A 21583-nucleotide genomic window follows, 5' to 3' on the forward strand; every position below is an offset into this window, starting at 1 on the left:
GAAAACCTTTGAGCGCAATTTAGACAACCCAATGTATCTTTAATTAATTAGTTCATGTATCTTTGCGTGTTGTATTGTTACAGGTGATGATAACAGGGTTGATGGTATAGTTTCTGCACTGAGAAAGACAGATCAAATGGTAAGAATCAATTCCTGTCATGGTAGATCTCATCTTCACTTTTCCTCAAATGGACAGGAGCTATAAAGTTGTTTTGTGCTCTTTTCCATATCAACCAAGATCGAACCAACAATACAAGATACACATCAAAGTGTTTAGACATCTTCCATGCTGCTAAACGATACATTTTGCATCGCTTTACTGTCCAATCAAACTTATTTCAGAACTTTTCCAGTTTTATTGAAAACAGCCAAATAAATTTGAAAATGAAATCTACATCTCTCCACACTGTTGTTCAGTTAACAAGACTTCACCTGCTCACCCCGATAAACAGGTCCACATTTATCATTGGCACCAATTGATTATTTGGGACAAACCATCGTGGTGAGAGGGTAATCCATGTTCATATCAGTCTTACCGCATGGAAACATCTTATATGTACAAACTGTTATTTTCAGAATGTGTCAGCATGCTTACATTGTTTTTCATCAGTAACTTTTATTCTCAAGTTTTATTTTTATTTATTTTATTCATATATCGTATAATTATCAAAATTACATCTGCATGATAAGCATTTGAAGTACTGATTCCGGATTTACTGACTTTTTGTTGTTGTATTAACATAAATTTCTCAAAGACACCGATATGCAGATGTAATTTGTGACAGAAAACTACGATGATCATTGAAGTGTATGTTAACACATACAAATAAATTCAATGTTACGGATAAAGTGATCTATCTTTGTTTGCAGCAATAAATTGTATTTTTGGTACACTACATCAAATCTATTCTGTTTGTAATTTTTCCTGCATTAGTTTACAGGCTGTCAACAACTAAGAAATTTAGTAAATCATACAGTGTATTTGCAGTCATCTACCATTGAGAACAATAAAATTATCATCATGCTTCATATTTGTGTTTTAAACTGCAGAGAATGTTACGGCCTTATATGAAAATTACCAATTTCACAAATGTCACAAATGTAAAATGTATAATAGTGCTAATATTGAGAAAATAACGTAAATTGTGTACACTCAGATATTAGTGCAACACATATCACTGATGGATAATGTACTCAGGCATATTTTCAGGCTAACCACATTTGTTGACAAACTCACTGCACTATCCTCTTCCTCATTTTTCTCCAAAAGCATATCTTTCCAGTAATACCATACATGTAACTGTCACTTGGCAAAATATCAATTGAAGTACATGAATGACATGCAGGGAAAGAATGATACTGACAGCATAACAATATTTTGTCACAAAATGTCCGATAAAAGCCAAAGGCTCTTCTTTCTTGACTACACTGTAAATGCTTGAAAGGAATACTACTAGAATACTTCATGAACGTTGCTAATGTACCATACTTAATTGTACAATTAACACAAGTGATTTTTAATTTGCTAAAACATTGTTTAACCTACACTGTCTCCAAGTTTGATTTTCTCAATTATTTCAGCAAAATTGTCACATGAGAATAATATTGTATTCACCTGGACAGACTTTGTCTGTTGTAATATGACAACTTGTGAATATCTCTGAGGCCGCACAAAGGTTGTTCATATTCTAATTTTTTGTGTCATGTTTGCATATGATATCTTTCCAGTCACAGCCATATCTTATGAATGTCCGCTTGAAGACTTACTATGCCTTATGAAACAAAGGAAAACTCAAAGGAACAGGAAACGTCCAGTTTAAATATTTTCTGACAAATAGTAAATGATCTAACCAGAGGTAGACTGACAGAAATTACATATTCAGATGGCTCTTGAGTTTCCTGGTGTACATTGCTTCCAGTATTGGACCTGATGAATATCAATGATACCTAGAGAGCCACATCTGACATGTACAGAAAGTATGACAGGGCAGCATGATAACATTAATCAAACAATACTAAAAATGTTCTCTGACAAACAATAAAGAATCAACACATCTGACTTGTACTTAAAACCACAGTCAGTTGTCAGTACTGCCTACGCACTAAATCAGAAACAAAGTAAACTTTAGCTTTTACAGACAGCCTTTTACAATATTGATGATTGTTATCTTATTTTATAACTTGAGTAAATACAGTATCTCATACAATTTTAAATGTTTTGAGCTGATTAGCAATGCTATACCATGGAAGGTTCAGGTACTCATATATTCTCTGGATATCTTTGTCAATGTCATGACAACATGGGCTGATGTCATAACACTTGTCAGTAGTTGTTGGTTTGGTCGGGGCATAATCTCAGTCCAGTAATGGTGACGATTCTGAAGCATCCATATCAAGATCATCTCTCTGGCTCTCGATGTCCTTAGAACCATTGCCATTTACTAGGAAAAAATCAAACACACTCATGATGAACATAAGAACATTGTACTTTGCGGTCGTAAAGTAGTGACCTTTAGAAAGGCTTTGATGCCCTCTGAAAAGGTGTGTTGTAAAAAATAAATTGATGACACTAAAAATTGTTGTGTTGCTATAGTCCAAAAATCAGTTTTTCAAATCAGAAAGTCGTTCAACACAATTTCATGTACTGCATTTGACACCTCAAAAAGCAAGTAATAAACTTTCCACAATGAACTTCAGGCCTGAACTTGAACCCCTATTGGTATATAAAGGTAGTTCAAGTATGTTACTAGAAAGTCAGGCCTGAAAGGGTTAATCAGTTTTCTTGCATAATCAACAGTAAAATCAGGAGTCACTGTGCAAATTTTGATATTAACGAAACAGGCTCCCTAAATTTAGTGATATTTGAAATTCAAAATGGCCGCCATTTTCCTGAGAAATTTAAATTTTTGATTTGTACAAAATCAATAAAGTGAAAACTTCATTCATAAAGAGTTCATGATACTGAATTCTGGTTACCTTTGGTTGTGTTGGTTGGAATCATCGCAACTATGGCATTGCCTTTTTCAGCCGGTACAGTCTTCAAAGGAATTGGCAAAGTTGTACCGTCTGGTTGTCCAAGATAGATGTAATCTGAGATTGAACACAAAATTACACATTTATATTTTTATCCAAAAATGCTGCTAGGTCACCTTTGAGGTGAGTTGCACAATGCTGTTGGCAATAATTCTCATTACTTGAATGAGCTTTTGTCCTGTGCTAAAGGATAAACTACATGCTATTGCACTGCATTGTGGGTAAAAAGTTGACTTCTTACCAGAGCAATAGTTTGAGATTGTGATCTCATAAATACTTCCAACACAAATGTAATTGCTGTCATGGCAAAAATTTATGTTTGTTCATGAATATAACTAAAGACATTTCTCTTTTCACCTTTTAGATATTCCTGGTATTAAATTCCTGTATAACCTAAAACTTTAATTTTTTTTATGTAATCTTGTGTGTTTTACCTGTAGAAATCTGCCATATTGAAAATCTGATTGACAGCCTCAGACTTTTATGACTCACTTAGGGACTGGTCAGTTTCTTCAGCCGGGGGGGGGTGGATTCATGGGGGGTCACCCTGTTTTTGACTTTGGTGATAGGGGGGGGGTCACCACGTTTTTGAAATTTGGAATAGGGGGGGTCACCCTGTTTTCAAAATTTGGAATGGGGGGGTCAGCCACTTGTTGACGTCGGCAAAAAATAATCCCCCCAGGCTGAAGAAACAGACCAGTCCCTTAGGTGGCACAATCATATTAAGGTCATGAGAAGTAACAAGCAACTGTAACAGAAATTACATGAGCAAACTGCCTACATGTACCTGTGGGGGCTGGCAGCATGGTATAGCTGATTTCCAAAATCCCTTCCAACATGATTGCATGCTAGAAGTCTGCAGAAGAACATAAAATTATCATCAGTACAGTACATCCTCCTATACCCTTTTACGGTAAACGTTTACTTGAGTCCCCAATAATGGTGCATTGCATCATAAACAAGTCACAAAACATACTGCATAAAAAATATATTTAAGGCCACAGAAGCAAATGTGCTTGCAACTTTTTTGGGCCGATTGTTTGTACTCTATTTCTTACATAGATGTCCAGTCTTCTTTTCCTGTTAGTGAAACAGTATGCAGTGTTATCACATTCCCTGTGAATGCAGTACAATAAGGTACCAAATACATACTGCATATCAAAGCCATGATATGGACAAGTACAAAATGACGTCAGTGTACCCAGTATACTGAAGAGCGATCTGGGTGAGAAGTACAATGCAAGTCAAATGTTCAATTCACAGTGGACACCATGACTGTCAAGTTATTTTCAAACAGATGTTCGACAACATAACCAAATGCACGTCTTACAAAGCCCCACAATGGTTTATTCATTTCCTCATCCCTATCAGCAGGTTACTTTTCACCTTTCTATCTCATCAAACAGTTACCTGTCCTACACATGCAACCAGGCAAGTAGCTCCTAAAATAATTGTGACCCCGCTGTGTGACTATAAGCAACAAACACAGGCGGACTTGAATGACAGAAACACATTTTGGAAGTACTGGTTTATTTCCTTTATGTTCAATGAATATTAAGCTTGAAATTTTGTACTCACATTGGCCTGGATGCAGCATCCCTGGTTCCCACGGCAACAGAGAATCCTGCTGCAGAGAATTCCATTGATGAAGGCAACAACTCCCTCACATATAGCCATCATCATGATGAAAGTATCGACAGCTTGCTTTTTATGCTGCATAGAGCAAAAAAACAGACCAGTGTAAAGTCAGTACAAAATCAGGAGTGGCAACTAGCATGAACATTAGAGCCAACCAGTGTTCTAACTAAGGCTTATTTGCGCACTATTTGCAAAGTGTCTCCAACTGCCCTCCCAGTGGAATTTCTAGTTTAATGCAACTTTACTTTCAGTCATTTCGATCAGTATTAGTTTTGGTAACAATAAACATCAAAACTTGGGACGGAATGCGATCTCAGTGCTGATTTTCCCTTTTTGACTTTTAGTGCTTGTTGTTGGTGCAGTAGCTACCAACACACGGTATGCATACACCCTCAGAGTACGCAGTGACTACGTAACCAAATTTAACTCGATAAATGATGATGTATACAGAAGACGCAACATGGCTGCCTCTGAGGTCTCCGTGCCTTTGGTCACCAAAGTCTAAGTTGCGCATCCACTCAAAACCTGAAGAGAACACCGGAGCCAACAGAATTTTGATGTAGGTATGAATAAATTTCGACTTGCAACTCAAATAAGGCCACAACACATGCATCAATGTTGCACGCCAGAATTCAATTGACCAAATCCATAACAAAGGATTTAACTGTAACTAATGGCTTTTCAAAGACAATATGGCTTTATTACAGGAATTCAAATCATCTCCCTAAAGATTGGATATTTTTGTTGGAAAGCAGTAAGATAGCTGATAGGACTTTACAGGCCTGATAATTTCTGTTAAAAAAAAATTTTTGCTACAATTTATAAAAAACTGTGGCCATTGAAATGTGATGTCTGGTTGCTTCAAAATAATACGAAAAAATGCAGAAAAATTCATAAAAATTGGTAAAATGTTGCACTAAAATTTTTTGCGGGAAAACTTACAGCACTCAAAGGGCTAATCAAATCTGTATAACAGGCAAAACATTACCTTCATGATGGGGTAATATCCCTGGATGTAGCAAACGAATGCGTTGTGCAAATATAATATGGTTAAAAGATGTCAGCATATATGTAGGGTAGATTTTATTCACTAGGTGATATTAAAATACTCATAATGGATCGGAAGTATCCTCTTTCCAATCACACAATTGAGGGAAGCGATATACACCAAAGGAGAAAAGACTTACATACCATTGGCTTGTTACGTTCATTTAGACAAGTTTCATTGTAAGCATCACGATCTCTGTCCCAACATTTGTCTCTGTACATGTAGCGGTAATTATCTTCGTAATCCAAAGCAACTGCCATTACTATTACCAATGCTACTGCACAAAATGTTGCCGATAAGAACGAAACACCAATGACGTCAGAGTCTGTGAAAAATGGAAAATAAATGTACATAAAGAGGGTCCTTTACTATGAATAATGTGTGATATTATTGAAATTTGAATATATGGTTAAAATACACATGAAATTATGAAACGTGAGAATAAACATAACTGATGGAAAGTGGTGTAAGCATGCTGACACATTCTGAAAATAACGGGCTCTACAGTGATGTAACAAGTTTTCATGCGGCAAGACTGTCCTGAACATGACTTCACCCTTTCATCACAATGGTTTGGCCTCAACAAACCACTACCCATTGTTTATCAATGATAACTGTGGACCTGTTTACAGGGAAACTGGGTGAGCAGGTGAAGTTTTGTCACACTGAGCAATAGTGTGGGGAGATTTAGATTTCACATTTTCAATAGAGCCTTTACATGACTTTTTATGGAAAACTGGAAAAGTCCTGAAATTAATTTGATTAGCCAGTAAACTGATACCAAACATATCGTTTAGCAGCATTTTACAGTGGTTTACACTAAACCATTGGCAATAGACGTACATGTAAAGTCCAAATTGAGGAGTTGCCAACACTGTCAGGTGTAACTATTGCCTAGCAGTAATACCTGTGGATCACAAAGAAATCAACTCTCCGAAAGTTGAAACATTGTCTTGAAGGAGGTCAGACATATTGGTAGTCAAAACAACACAAACAAATGTGCATAAACAATCCTTTGCAAAACTATGAATTCTGAGTGGTATATGTATATGGGACGATGTGTGGTGTTGTTTTGACTATGCATGAAAATGTCGGCAACTCCTCAATTTAGACAGTTTGTCTAGTTCCTGTGTTGCCAAGCATTCCCCTCAAACAACTGTAGATATCTTAACTCTACGATAAATATCTTGTTTTGTTGGTTCGATGTTGGTAGAAATGGAAAAGAGCAGAAACAAAGTTATAGCTCCTGTCCATTTATGGGAATGTGAAGCTGAAAACTACTAGACGTGAGTTGAGTCTTACCATTTGATCTGTCTTTTTCAATGCAGACACTATACCAATCAACCCTGTTATGATCACCTGTAACATAATATTCAAAGGTACATTAAAGAAAGGGGTTTTCTGAACTGTACTCTAAGGTTGTCTGGGACACCTACAGCCAATGTAATCACTGTGAAGAACTTCAAAGTAATTTTCTAAATTTTCACCTGAATTTAAGCTGCAAATGGCATTTCGGAGTGATTTGGAGGGGTTTCAAATTTTGGAATTTTCAAAATACTCAGACTGCCACGCAAGAATACATGAAAATTCATGTAATTAACAGAATTTCTACAGATGACTTTTTCAGAAAGAGCAATGTTTAAGAAGTTCCAAGGAGCCCTGTGTAACTTACCAACACTCCAGCATATATTGGCATCCCGATGTAAGCAAAGAAACACTCAAGGTTTATTGCCACAATACCCGTGAAGATCAGAATGCCACCAAACAGAATTTGAAGGAAAGCAAACACAACAAGCGTTGATGATTTAACTCGTGGCTCCATTTTTCTGTCTTCTGTGAGGGTGTCGTCAAAGGACACTTTATCCATCTTGTCAGAATTTCTTCTCAAACAGGCTTTTGTTTTTCACTGAAATATTTATCTGTAGAAAATGTAAATTGGGTATAACATTTACGAAAGATATTTCTCACATCAAGTGCTGTTTTATAGTGGACAAAGAAGTTAAAATATTACATCTCACAAAGAATGTCATTTGAAATGTCTAGTATTTTCAGGTATCTATGACCCCTTATAAACCGGAAGTGAGACTTAATCTGAGAATCTCACTTTGAAGAAGATACTAAATGCGGCCTTATTTGCAATTATATCTGAGACTGTCACTCATTACAGTAAACAGCAAAGTGCTCTGTGAAACGCTCTAGTCCATCAAATCTGGTAAACATTGGCATCTTAGTGCTCAAGACATGACCCAAGATGACATGAGTACTACCGGTAGTTCCACAGACACATGGTGTGCCACCTCTGCAGTGATGTTTGTGTGATTTTATCTTGTACATGGAAAATTTTGAAAAGTTCATTATCCTCAATGCAATCCAAATGTACGATGTAATAATGTAACATTGCTTCACTTATGATATTGACACAGATTTATGCCAGAAGACCATGGAGAAGGTTTATTTCCTTGCAAGCTTAAATAGTTCTATACTAGTCTTGTGGTGGTATATCTTCACCAACTGTCACTTTTGATTTAACCCTTATTCTGCCAAGTTCATAAATCCTGAGTAGGTCAATTGGTTAAAACAAGGAGGTATAACATGTCCCATACCTTGCATCTTAACAAAATTCTAGCATAATTTGAACAAACCTGACTACGGTGACACCTAGCTTATATTACCTGCATACAATATAATTTCAAACTAATTAAAAGGGTGCTTTCAGAGAAAATTCTTCAACCTAAAACACAAAGAATGCCCCACAACTACCGGTACAAATACGCAAATTCTACCATGATTTTAACAAATCTGACTGTGATCTCCCTCAGGCTAGCAATCTACAATGTACATACATGATTTTTGCTCATACATATGCCAAGCCAAGTGGGTGAAAGTATGAATATGTTTTGCTCAATACTGCACTTTAACCCTTTACCTGCCAGACACAATCACTTCCCCATCCACCAAGTCAGTAAAAAGCGGTATCGAGCCAAAACCATATGTATTTTCACCCACTTGGCTTGGTATGTTGTAGCAGCTTTAGTCTGTAAAAATCATGTTTACAGTATCTCTGTCTTCAGGGACCTTAATATCTTTGTTAAAATGCATCCTATGGAACATGTTTTGCGTCACTTGTTTTAACCAACGTGACCTGATGCTGAAATATGAACTTGGCAGGATAAAGGTTAAGTGACTTGGCAAATAAAAAGTGAGAAATTGTTAGGCATGGCAGGATATGGAGGATGTGGTTACCAGCTAGTATTCCATAAGTACCAGTTATAGGTAAACAACTTGTTTGACCTTTGACCTTTGACCTAATCACTATTGTCACTTTTTTTTCAATGAACATGCATCTTGAAGGAAATAAAGTTAAGTTTATTGGTAATCATATGCTTGATATTTATAAGTCACTCTGACATTTCAAGAATGTTATTTTGATGGAGGATAAATGTGTCAATTTGCATAAACATACTCCATTTGTCCTTTTTCAGTTTGTAAATTGTTTCCTCTTGTCAGTCTTTATCTGGGTAGCTTCCTTTCTTTCGGGATGTGTACCTGATGGCTACTGTCTTTTGAGGTGGTTGAAAATTCAGACCTGTTTAGATTATTATCTGTTATAATTATTATAACATGCTTCCCTTGAAGCTGGCCGTCTGATTGGCTGAAGCCAGGGTTTATATTCTCAACAAGAAGACCTGTGCAATATTTGGAAGCTCATGCAAGTTTCAAAATTCAAGCCTTAGAGCTCAAAACGCCATCATCCCAAATAACAGCATTGTCCATGTATAAAAATCTATTATAATGATGTTATAAATGGTGTCACATGTATTTGTTTGCCTGTATAAGAGCTGTTGGGTGAACATTAGTGTATTTGAGTGAAATAATCATCTCAAGGATGCCAAATATGATAATTTTCACACCAGCAGTCTTACATCTTCAACCAAATACCCTCAATGCCTGTACCTCTAATTACAGAGATAGAGGCCATAATAAATCAAAAGTAACTTTAACATTGATATTTTTTACTAATTTGTTTGTTAAATTGTTCTACTCCCAAAGGAAGTTGCAATACACTATGTTGAGCTTGTCAAATCAGCCTGCACATGTGTAGATGGTCATTGATCGCCAGCGAATTTTGGTATGGACAAATACTCAAATACAAATGCTAAAAAGTACTTTTTTGACAAATAGAGGCTGACTAGACAAGCCAAATAGTGGGTGTTTCAACAAACTTTGGCTTAAAGAACATAAACTTGCAATTTACAAACAAAACAGAAAATTAATATGCATGAAAAAGAAAATCATCAATCATCATTTTGTCTGAAATATAGTAACGGAGGTGTACTAGCAAGGATTCGGATACAGCCTCCAACCCAAATATTATTTTATATTACATTGTGCAAATGCAAGAAATATTCAAGATACAATGACAAGAAGCTGGGTCGGCAGGCACGCCGCCCTGGAAGATATCCTATAATGCATTGCTGTAAGGCCAACGCCTAAACCGGAAATAGGCTCATTTGGCGTCAAGACACCAAGGCGAGCGGATCGGCTTCGCTCATCCAATCTTGCCGCATATGGCAAGCAATTGCGATAATGACGAATGCCTTATTTCCAAAAATCAGTAAATGACATGCTTATCCATCCCCACTTCAGTATGACACGTTCCCTAGTCAGTAAATGACAATGGGGCCGAGGTACCCCAGGCCTCCCACAAGTATCAGATTGTTCACAGTCCCGTGGATTGTTGTAGCGAAGCCAGCAGTTTTCTCACAGAAACAAGTTGCATAATGTACTCAGTAAAACGTTGTCAGGTACATGTAACATGAAAAGTGACTGAGGTCGAAGTGACTAAGGCACCGGGATTGATTTGACCACAAACAACGACAAGAGGGTGTGAATTACTTGGGTCGAAACGGACAGGGGTCGAGGTGACCTGCTGCCCCGGCCCCAAGCTGCAGGCCTAGCGGCCTGGCTATGTTTACATAAGGCGTCCACATTTTAGAAAATCGCTAAAAGTAGGCAGAAAGAAAGCCCCCATTACGTGAAAACGATAGGGGTCGGATGACAGTTTGACACATTTCGTACCATTAAGAGTCGAATGATACTACATTGACCGGGTTGACCATATGACTTTCATCAAAAAACGTCAGGGGAAAAGTGAATACATTGGATGTTTGACCAAACTTTACAAAGCATCAATTTTTCGATCAAAAAATTCATGCGTAGAACTAATGAAAATTCGTAAAAAAATACCGCTGCCTTGTACATAAGGCAATAAAATGTCGTAGACGTGAAAATGAGTTTACTAGAAAATACATAGTGGCTCTTAAGGGGGAGACCCACATTGGCAGACACTTATCTTCAACCTGATTTTTCACCATTAAAATGAATCTTTAACCGGACATGTAGTATATGTTTAGATAGCTCGAGAATTGAAGATTACGAAAATTGTAAGAAAAATTGAAAACCTGTTTGCGTGTGTTTGTTTTGCTCAAAAATATGTGTTTTTGAGTTTTTTCACTTACAAAAGTATAAGTACGAGAGGGTGATGGCCATTGGTAATCCGTTTACTGCAATCGATAGCAGGGTAAGGTGTGTAAAAAACCGTGTCTTGGATTTTTGATACTCCGCTTTGTTTTTGCACAATTAGCCTTGAAAGTGAGAAGTGGTGGATTCTGAATAAATTAACGGCTTTTGTCCACGTTTGTCAGGATATCTTTTGTTTTTGGAACATTATCGGAATTCTGAGACACGGTTTTGTAGAAACAGTCACTAACTACAACCTGTGCAAAGATAAGGCTAATCCGTCGACGTGGCACCAAGTTACACTCTCCAGAAGTTGCGATACATTGCCAAAAACGGAACGGAGTAAATGGCAGAAATGTACATGCGACCCTTGGAGTCGCACAAAGTCAGCTAAAATTCCGGTTCGCTCACATTTTCGGTGGAAATTCCTAGCCCATTATGAAGTACAGGACTTTTTACATAATTGTCTGAATTTGTGGTATGAATGAAATGATACATGACGTGAAAATTGGAAGAAAATGAACACTGAAACGGCCAATTCGCCGCGTAAGCGTTAGGCTTTATTTACACAACTGTCATTCCGAGCTAAATCTGGGGATAATCTTCTTGCTAAATAAAAACTAGCGTATTAACTGTACACTGTAGTATATCAGTTAAAAAAATGATTATCAAGCTAAGAAATGTCTGGCTGCGTATATACTTCGTAAAAGTATGTGATTTTGCATGCCAAGTCTGATGATATTGTGTTTTCCTCTCTTTTGGTTGCGCAATCGTCACCGCGTTTTCAGCTTCCTGCCCGGAGAGAGACACGTGACAATGAATTTACAATGTGGTACATATATATACCGACAAAGACGAAGTTCATTCAGACGCCGTGTTCGTGCGTACGTTAGCTCACCGTCCCGGACGATGGTTAGCTTTTACGTTCCGTACTGCATGTTGAAGTACGACCACAGTCTGCCTTGAAAATGGCATGGAGCTAAAACGGACAGCTATATGAACGCGGTTTCCGACCTCAGAAGCATCAGTGCCGGGCTTACTTTGTGTTGTGCCAGGTTAGAACCCATCGTTAGTCTAAACTAAATATAACACCTGACAATATCTGGTGTCTTAAACGATTTCCTAATAGTAAGAAAAAAAGTTGGCGAAAAACTGAAATAAATCGATTCTGACACGAAACTTGAACAATTCTAAAAGCGACTTGTTTTGGCTTCGCGAGTACCATGGAGGCAAGTACCTAAAACAGATATGAATCTGCCACGGTGACCACGCTGATATTAATTTTAAACTTAATGCGTCATTCTAAAATCGCGACGGTCGAATTTTGTACAAGTAATGAAATGCGTGAACTTCAGTCAAACAGTTGAATATTGCGTTGGCTGATATGTGGAAACGAGCATTCGTCGTTCACGGTGGCGACTGTCCATTGAAATACTATAATAACGACGACAGACAGACCAGCAGCACGCTGTTTTTCAGCGTGATTGAGTTTATCCACAGGAAAAGCAGTTGCTGATTCGAAAAAAGCACGTTCATGGTTGTTTAATTTCTTTTCAAGTTCATGGAAATACTTCTATCATTTCCAATTTTGTTTCTTTAAATTTACCGCATAAGTTTATAATTACCAAATAACAATTCAATCGCAATGATTTTAAAGCTATACTGAAATGAATTTGTGCTGCGAAATATCGCCTACTTTTCAATCGAGATTGATTTCGACCCTGGACTTCGACTCACTTCATGAAAAGTCCGCTAATAACAGTTGATCACGGTTTTGTGGAGGGACCGTGAGTTGATCGAGATAAATTATATATGCCCTATGATTAGCTCCGGTACAGATTGAAAAACAAATGCTAGGTCAACATTGTGTTTACATTGTACATCATGGCATCATTCTAATGTAATATAGCAAAACTGTACGTGCGTTACCCGCATCACGTTCCCTCTGTGCCCGCATAGAATTTACAAAACAATAAGCTCACGTTTCCAAACCGGGCAGAGCAGATAAAGGCGCTTTCCAAGTATTGGCATGTTTCTAATTTGTACTGAGAGGAATGTTGCTCGCCCAGCTGTCGAAACAAAAAGACGTCGCAACCTTTTTCACAAAAATAGATAGAAAACTTGTGGTGACGTACTGGAACGTAATCTTCATTGCATGCTTTACGTGTAAACCGTAACCACGGTCCCTCTGAGGGACTGTGCCATAACGTAAGCGGTAACAGTTTGGGTTGACGGACTTCACTGGGCATTTGCAGACGTAAAAAAATCATCTGACATTTTTATCATGATCAGTCGCAATTAGTTCGGAGCTGGATCAATTTTGAATGTCGGACTTCATAAGGTGCAGACAAACATGTAAACTATCATCAGAAAAAGACGTAATTTTTGGATTTTTGGAGTAGCCTAGTTTGATTGGGGCGGTATCAGTTTTGAATGTCAGACTTTACTTTGCATTGAGTCCACGTCATTTGTTAGCGGACACAAATGTACGTTTTGGTTTTCGGCGGCGATTAAGGTAGTGACTCAGTTTGGTTGACACATATTTTCAATCAAAAGTTTCACATAGAAAACAGGGTCTCACACCCAACATGTGGTACATTTTCTAATAGGTCTATATTTGAAGAAGGTAAAAATTTTGTTTAGTTGTCAAAACATGCATTGGTATGTTTGTTTAAGTCAAAACATGTGATTTTGAATTTTTTCACTTAAAAGAGTATAAGTAAGAATTGGCAGCACCCCTAAGTGATCTGTTAACGGCACTAGACAGCTGGATATACAGGGGGAAAAACCGTGTTTTGGATTTTTGAAATTCGCTTTTGTTTCTGCACAGTGAGCCTTCGAAGTGTGAACTGTCGGATTTTCGCATAAATTATCGGCTTTTGTTCACGTTTGTCAAGTTATCGTCACTTCAGGGGGGTTTATCAAAAATCTGAGACACGGTTTTTCAGGTCTATTCATGAAGTGTTAGCATGCGAAAAATCGGGGAAATCCGCCCACGCGTCGCCGACTTACACTCATTTGAAGGTGCGCATACATAGCAAAAATCGGAACTGAGAAAATCGACGATTTGTGTAAACGTCCCATTTTTCACACAAAATCGCCGAAAAAAGTCGGATTTTTGTGCGTTTCAAACAAAATTATTCGATCTTGGTCTAGGTTAAATATTGGGCATCAGGTTAGAGAAATTCTGACAAGTCCTAAACATTAGTTCGCCTAAAAATGATGAAAATTGTGCGTAGAAACGTGAGGCTGGTCAGCGTAAGCGGTGGTACTATTTACACGATAAACACTAGAGAGATAATTCAGGGCATAATCTGTTTGTCAAATACGTATCTAGCTTATAATTATATTAACTGTACACTGTTTGGTAACGGTTAGAGTCTGGTTACAAGACGAGAAAAGTTTAAAAAAATCATACAGCCGGAATGGTTTACAGGTCTGCGTTCTGCCGACGACGCGCGCTCGCTCTCTCGCTAGCGCGTGACTTCCGGTCTCACAGCCCGTAATTTATGCACGTACCAAGTGTGAAATGGTTGCCCAGTTCATTTTAGTGCCGATTTTTGTGCCTATAGTACAAGACGTCACTTGCTTGCTTGCTTGCTTTCGGAGATGAGACGACCAACTCTCGATGCTCTAAAAAATTCTGTAGTTGAGAAGTTCAAGGAATGCGGGAAAGTCGCACTTGTTTTTGTGGTTTTCACATGTGATCTGCTGCAGTCCTTTTGCTCACCATAAAAAATGACCGGGTTTTCGTGCGCTATTTCGCTTTCCACTGTGACATGTACTATTATGGCCTCGGGTATGAAACCAAAATCATCTTCAGTTACACGAAAAGCGATTCTTCATGACTTAAAATAAACGACTGAGGCGATACTCGACAGATTCACTCATTGTAAAATTGAAACGGCGACATATCGCGACACCCAGCGACACTCTCTTGACCACAGATAGGCAACGATTCGCGTTTCGCGTACGTTGCTGTGCTCTAGACCGACATAACAGTGTCGGATTGACAAATTGGACAAACCATGCTTCCTACATCCATGGACAAACTAAGTCCAAGATATGGGCTGCTGTTATAGAACCATATTTTCCAGTGAAGATTAAATAGATTCTCTTTGGACGGCAGTGTAATCTATAGCCCGGCGTACGATGCTATGTGTTCCGCTACAGCTAATCGCCTCGCTCACCACAATTCTGCAAAGACCCGTACGTAGGGTCGGTGACTTCAAATCCATTTTGGGACTTGACGTAAAAAGCCAAATTACTGTCGAAATTCAGCGTTCTTGGGCCCAAGTCGTATCCCTGCCTACCTCAGCTACTCGATCGCTTCCAAAAATGCCAGTCTTTTATTCACTTTTCGTAAATAACCGTCGATGTCGGCAACTCTCTCGCTAGCCCTGTGTACGATGCTGTGTGTTAGCTGTAGCGGCCAACACACAACATCGCGTCCATCAGCTTTCCATTTTGCTTCTTCGGCCCCCGTTTGCGTTTTCTACACTGCTTATACTGCCGGCAGTTAGCGTCTCTTATGAAGACGTGCGCGCATGCGCAACATGGTGCGTAAAAATTTACATAATCTCCTCAAGGTATAACGATAACGCTGACAGTAATCCGGACCGTTAAAACAAAAAGAAAATAATAACTCGGGCAGTGGTTAGAAGGCCGTGTTTTCACTAAAATTTAAGACATTTTCCAGTACAATGTTACCTCACAGTTTTCTCTAATAAAAAGATCATATTTCAGGGGTCAGAATATGAAATAATCACAAAATCGCTAAAATTTACAAAGGAACCCGAGTCACTACCTTAATTTTGAATGCTGGACTTTATTTGGCAAACATGTAAAGACAAAGACCTACTATTTGAATTTTCGGCCGTTATTTGTTTTGTACGGGAACAGATTTATTAAATACGAGGTAAAATAACGTAAACTAAAATGAGCAGCCTCTCAATTGTGCGCAAGATGTATCACCAGTTTTTTGTTCGAAGCTCTAAGCGTTATGCGTTACAGTCCTCGCTTGCGACCATCAAGTTTCCAGTTTACACCTTTTCAACGCATCGGAAACTGGAGTTTTAAGCTTGACTGTAACTCTGACAATTTTTAACTATTCTCTCATTCCCGGTCATATGCTTGATATTTCGCTTTGTGGACCATGCTTTTACAATCGACGGCTACCTCCAGCATGTTCAGTAGCCACGACATACTTAGAGCCTAGCGGCCTGGCTATGTTTACATAAGGCGTCCACGTTTTAGAAAATCGCTAAAAGTAGGCAGAAAGAAAGCCCTCATTACGTGAAAACGATAGGGGTCGGATGACAGTTTGACACATTTCGTACCATTAAGAGTCGAATGATACTACATTGACCTGGTTGACCATATGACTTTCATCGAAAAACGTCCGGGGGAAAAGTGAATACATTGGATGTTTGACCAAACTTTACAAAGCATCAATTTTTCGATCAAAAAATCCATGCGTAGAACTAATGAAAATTCGTAAAAAAATACCGCTGCCTTGTACATAAGGCAATAAAATGTCGTAGACGTGAAAATAAGTTTACTAGAAAATACATAGTGGCTCTTAAGGGGGAGACCCACATTGGCAGACACTTATCTTCAACCTGATTTTTCACCATTAAAATGAATCTTTAACCGGACATGTAGTATATGTTTGGATAGCTCGAGAATTGAAGATTACGAAAATTGTAAGAAAAATTGAAAACCTGTTTGCGTGTGTTTGTTTTGCTCAAAAAATGTGTTTTTGAGTTTTTCACTTAAAAAAGTATAAGTACGAGAGGGTGATGGCCATTGGTAATCCGTTTACTGCAATCGATAGCAGGGTAAGGTGTTTAAAAAACCGTGTCTTGGATTTTTGATACTCCGCTATGTTTTGCACAATTAGCCTTGAAAGTGAGAAGTGGTGGATTCTGAATAAATTAACGGCTTTTGTCCACGTTTGTCAGGATATCTTTTGTTTTTGGAACATTATCGGAATTCTGAGACACGGTTTTGTAGAAACAGTCACTAACTACAACCTGTGCAAAGATAAGGCTAATCCGTCAACGTGGCACCAAGTTACACTCTCCAGAAGTTGCGATACATTGCCAAAAACGGAACGGAGTAAATGGCAGAAATGTACATGCGACCCTTGGAGTCGCACAAAGTCAACTAAAATTCCGGTTCGCTCACATTTTCGGTGGAAATTCCCAGCCCATAATGAAGTACAGGACTTTTTACACAATTGTCTGAATTTGTGGTATGAATGAAATGATACATGACGTGAAAATTGGAAGAAAATGAACACTGAAACGGCCAGTTCGCGGAGTAAGCGTTAGGCTTTATTTACACAACTGTCATTCCGAGCTAAATCTGGGGATAATCTTCTTGCTAAATACAAATTAGCGTATTAACTGTGCACTGTAGTGCACCAGTTAAAATCTGATTATCAAGCGAAGAAATGGCTGGCTGCGTATATACTTCGTAAAAGTATGTGATTTTGCATGCCAAGTCCGATGACATTGTGTTTTCTCTCTCTTTTGGTTGCGCAATCGTCACCGCGTTTTCAGCTTCCTGCCCGGAGAGAGACAAGTGACAATGAATTTACAATGTGGTACATACCGACAAAGACGAAGTTCATTCAGACGCCGTGTTCGTGCGTACGTTAGCTCACCGTCCCGGACGATGGTTAGCTTTTAAGTTCCGTACTGCATGTTGAAGTACGACCACAGTCCGCCTTGAAAATGGCATGGAGCTAAAAACGGACAGCTACATGAACGCGGTTTCCGACCTCAGAAGTAGCAGTTCCGGGCTAACTTTATGTTGCGCCAGGTTAGAACCCATCGTTAGGCTAAACTAAATATAACACCTGACAATATTTGGTATCTTAAACGATTTCCTAATAGTAAGATAAAAAGTTGGCGAAAAACTGAAATAAATCGATTCTGACGCGAAACTTGAACAATTCTAAAAGCGACTTGTTTGGCTTCGCGAGTACCATGGAGGCAAGTACCTAAAACAGATATGAATCTGCCACGGTGACCACGCTGATATTAATTTTAAACTTAATGCGTCATTCTAAAATCGCGACGGTCGAATTTTGTACAAGTAATGAAATGCGTGAACTTCAGTCAAACAGTTGAATATTGCGTTGGCTGATATGTGGAAACGAGCATTCGTCGTTCACGGTGGCGACTGTCCATTGAAATACTATAATAACGACGACAGACAGACCAGCAGCACGCTGTTTTTCAGCGTGATTGAGTTTATCCACAGGAAAAAGCAGTTGCTGATTCGAAAAAAGCACGTTCATGGTTGTTTAATTTCTTTTCAAGTTCATGGAAATACTTCTATCATTTCAATTTTTGTTTCTTTAAATTTACCGCATAAGTTTATAATTACCTAATAACAATTCAATCGCAATGATTTTAAAGCTATACTGAAATGAATTTGTGCTGTGAAATATCGCCTACTTTTCAATCGAGATTGATTTCGACCCTGGACTTCGACTCACTTCATGAAAAGTCCGCCAATAACAGTTGATCACGGTTTTGTGGAGGGACCGTGAGTTGATCGAGATAAATTATATATGCCCTATGATTAGCTCTGGTACAGATTGAAAAACAAATGCTAGGTCAACATTATGTTTACATTGTAAATCACGGCATCATTCTAATGTAATATAGCAAAACTGTACATGCGTTACCCACGTTCCCTCTGTGCCTGCATAGAATTTACAAAACAGCAAGCTTACGTTTCCAAAACGGGCAGAGCAGACACCGGCGCTTTCCAAGTATTGGCATGTTTCTAATTTGTACTGAGAGGAATGTTGCTCGCCCAGCTGTCGAAACAAAAAGACGTCGCAACCATTTTCACAAAAATAGATAGAAAACTGTGGTGACGTACTGGAACGTAATCTTCATTGCATGCTTTACGTGTAAACCGTAACCACGGTCCCTCTGAGGGACTGTGCCATAACGTAAGCGGTAACAGTTGGGTTGACGGACTTCACTGGGCATTTGCAGACGTAAAAAAATCATCTGACATTTTTATCATGATCAGTCGCAATTAGTTCGGAGCGGGATCAATTTTGAATGTCGGACTTCATTAGGTGCAGACAAACATGTAAACTGTTATCAGAAAAAGACGTAATTTTTGGATTTTCGGAGTAGCCTAGTTTGATTGGGTTGGGATCAGTTTTGAATGTCAGACTATACTTTTCATTGAGTGCACGTCAGTTGTTAGCGGACACAAATGTACGTTTTGGTTTTCGTCGGCGATTAATTTTGAATGCTGGACTTTATTTGGAAAACATGTAAAGACAAAGACCTACTATTTGGATTTTCGGCCGTTATTTGTTTTGTACGGGAACAGTTTTATTAAATACGAGGTAAAATAACGTAAACTAAAATGAGCAGCCTCTCAATTGTGCGCAAGATGTATCACCAGTTTTTTGTTCGAAGCTCTAAGCGTTATGCGTTACAGTCCTCGCTTGCGACCATCAAGTTTCCAGTTTACACCTTTTCAACGCATCGGAAACTGGAGTTTTAAGGTTGACTGTAACTCTGACAATTTTTAACTGTTCTCTCATTCCCGGTCATATGCTTGATATTTCGCTTTTGTGGACCATGCTTTTACAATCGCCGGCTACCTCCAGCATGTTCAGTAGCCACGACATACTTCCTGCCGGCAGCTGGGAAGAAGACTGACGCATGCGCACTCCTCCGGACGGAATTAACGTAATCTACTTACGCTCTTGAGATAGCCTTGACTAATCTGGAAACCGTTAAGACATAAAGAAAAACACGGCACGCGAACTGGCCTACAATGTTCATTTTTGTTAAAATCGAACTCTTTCCGAGTATGTTATGGTTTCACACTTATCGTCCACTCAAAGGCCATATTAGACAGATTCAAAATTTACCATAAAACAAAAAATGACCAAAATCACCCAAGGAAGGTGGGTCTACCCCTTAAAATTAGTTTAAAAATTTAACGTCTTTACCGCGGTATCGCTAGATAGCCGTCATTTTTGAAGCGAAGATGAAGTGGTTGATTCTGGGATATCTTCCAGGGCGGCGTGGTCGGCAGGTAAGCTTTACATCCGGGTAAATCGCTTTCCTTTTGTTAGGTGCTGATCATGCTGAATTTTACAATGCATTTTGACCATTGAGAGAGATCATAGTAGTTAATTTATATAATAGTAACACGTTAGACTCTGAAGAGAGGCCACGATGCGGTCAAGTTCATGCTTAGAGCCCTCGGACCAAATTCTGTAGCGTAGTGAAATCTTACCTTTGCTTCTGTATAAGACCAAGTTGTATTTCTGCACTGCAGCCCTTTCAGAGTTTCAGTCCGAGCTAAAGAACTTAGATGGTTTGTTGTTGTGTTAAAATACCGCAAGTCGCTCCGGATAGTTCAGCTTGTTATGTATTTGCACAATCAATAATGCTGATGTGTCACACGGATCTGTACCAGGAACAAATTCATGTAATGTACATAGACACGTCTCATAAACAAGATGACGTGTGATTACAATAGTCGAGTTTCGAGATTCTCGCGAGATGAGCGAAAAAGAGGCTGAGGTTGACCAGCTGGTTTGCAATGCAACCATGGCCGCCGTTGAACTTAGGTGCTCACCGTTCCAGGAGGGAGTTACAAAGGTAAGCAGTGTTTCTCAATCAAATAAATTTAGTGCTGTTGAAATGATTATCATGTAAGAAGTTTTAGCAAAGTCTTCTTAAGTTTGCTAAAAGAAAACGCACTATTTATTCGTACTTCTGTACATCAACACAGAGGGTTTGGTTTCGACAGAACGAATCTTGATTTGATGACATTTTGCCGTGTCACAAACCAGCAGATGACACATAATTTCGTGAAAGTTGATTGCAACTAAAATTGACAACATATTTTCAATTATTTTGGAGTATTTAAGATCGATATAAGGAGTAGACTGAATATAATATCAAGGTAATGGCACACTCTTCGATGTCATATTTTCGATGGAGTATGTATGGTGTTGGTAGGCCCATCTGATGCTCGACCACTGCCATGATATTGCCGTGGTAGCTGTGGAAACGCAGCTATCTGTTGACGGGGTTGTGGGGATCGCTATGCGGGTCAAAGGTCAACCCCGCCACGGATACCTGCGGGCCAACTGCCATCGAAAGTGAGTCTATTACGACGACACAACATGTATCAGAACTTTGAACGGCAAAATAAACCACAGTTAGCGTAATTCAATAAAATGACCTATACCTGCCTGAACTCTGATTATTGCTCATACCCTCACTCCTTTTGTGAACAAAATTTCTGGTTTGTTTACGTAATTCGGCCGATTTTCCAAGG

The 21583-nt window shown here is 38.7% G+C and overlaps 2 protein-coding genes across 2 annotated transcripts in view; one reads left to right on the top strand and one right to left on the bottom strand.

Annotated features, from left to right (window-relative positions):
• Positions 1-333: 333 nt before the first annotated feature.
• Positions 334-20772, bottom strand: LOC139121457 (uncharacterized). The gene is made up of 8 exons (XM_070686349.1): positions 20531-20772; positions 7392-7638; positions 7022-7078; positions 5863-6044; positions 4612-4746; positions 3821-3889; positions 2977-3090; positions 334-2441 (listed from the first exon to the last, which is right to left on the bottom strand). Exons 4-7 carry the CDS (start codon positions 5977-5979, stop codon positions 3040-3042), a joined length of 372 nt encoding a protein of 123 aa, XP_070542450.1. The 5' UTR covers positions 5980-6044; positions 7022-7078; positions 7392-7638; positions 20531-20772; the 3' UTR covers positions 334-2441; positions 2977-3039.
• The window catches only part of LOC139121447 (uncharacterized), a 35891-nt gene continuing 35080 nt past the window's right edge, over positions 20773-21583 (top strand). The window contains exon 1 of the mRNA XM_070686333.1: positions 20773-20898. The gene's annotated coding sequence lies outside the window, so the exon portion shown is untranslated. The remainder of the gene's footprint in view (positions 20899-21583) is intronic.

The sequence above is a fragment of the Ptychodera flava genome, chromosome 2 (genome assembly GCF_041260155.1).
Source record: "Ptychodera flava strain L36383 chromosome 2, AS_Pfla_20210202, whole genome shotgun sequence".
Lineage (NCBI taxonomy): Eukaryota > Metazoa > Hemichordata > Enteropneusta > Ptychoderidae > Ptychodera > Ptychodera flava.

Bases quoted from the DNA above. Each gene is read 5' to 3' on its own strand.
- LOC139121457 (XM_070686349.1), bottom strand. From the start codon at position 5,979: ATGGCAGTTGCTTTGGATTACGAAGATAATTACCGCTACATGTACAGA. The intron at 4,747-5,862 runs GTATGTAAGTCT...TGCTCTATGCAG, and splicing joins ATGAACGTAACAAGCCAATG to CATAAAAAGCAAGCTGTCGA. The intron at 3,890-4,611 runs GTGAGTACAAAA...GTTCTTCTGCAG, and splicing joins GATGCTGCATCCAGGCCAAT to ACTTCTAGCATGCAATCATG.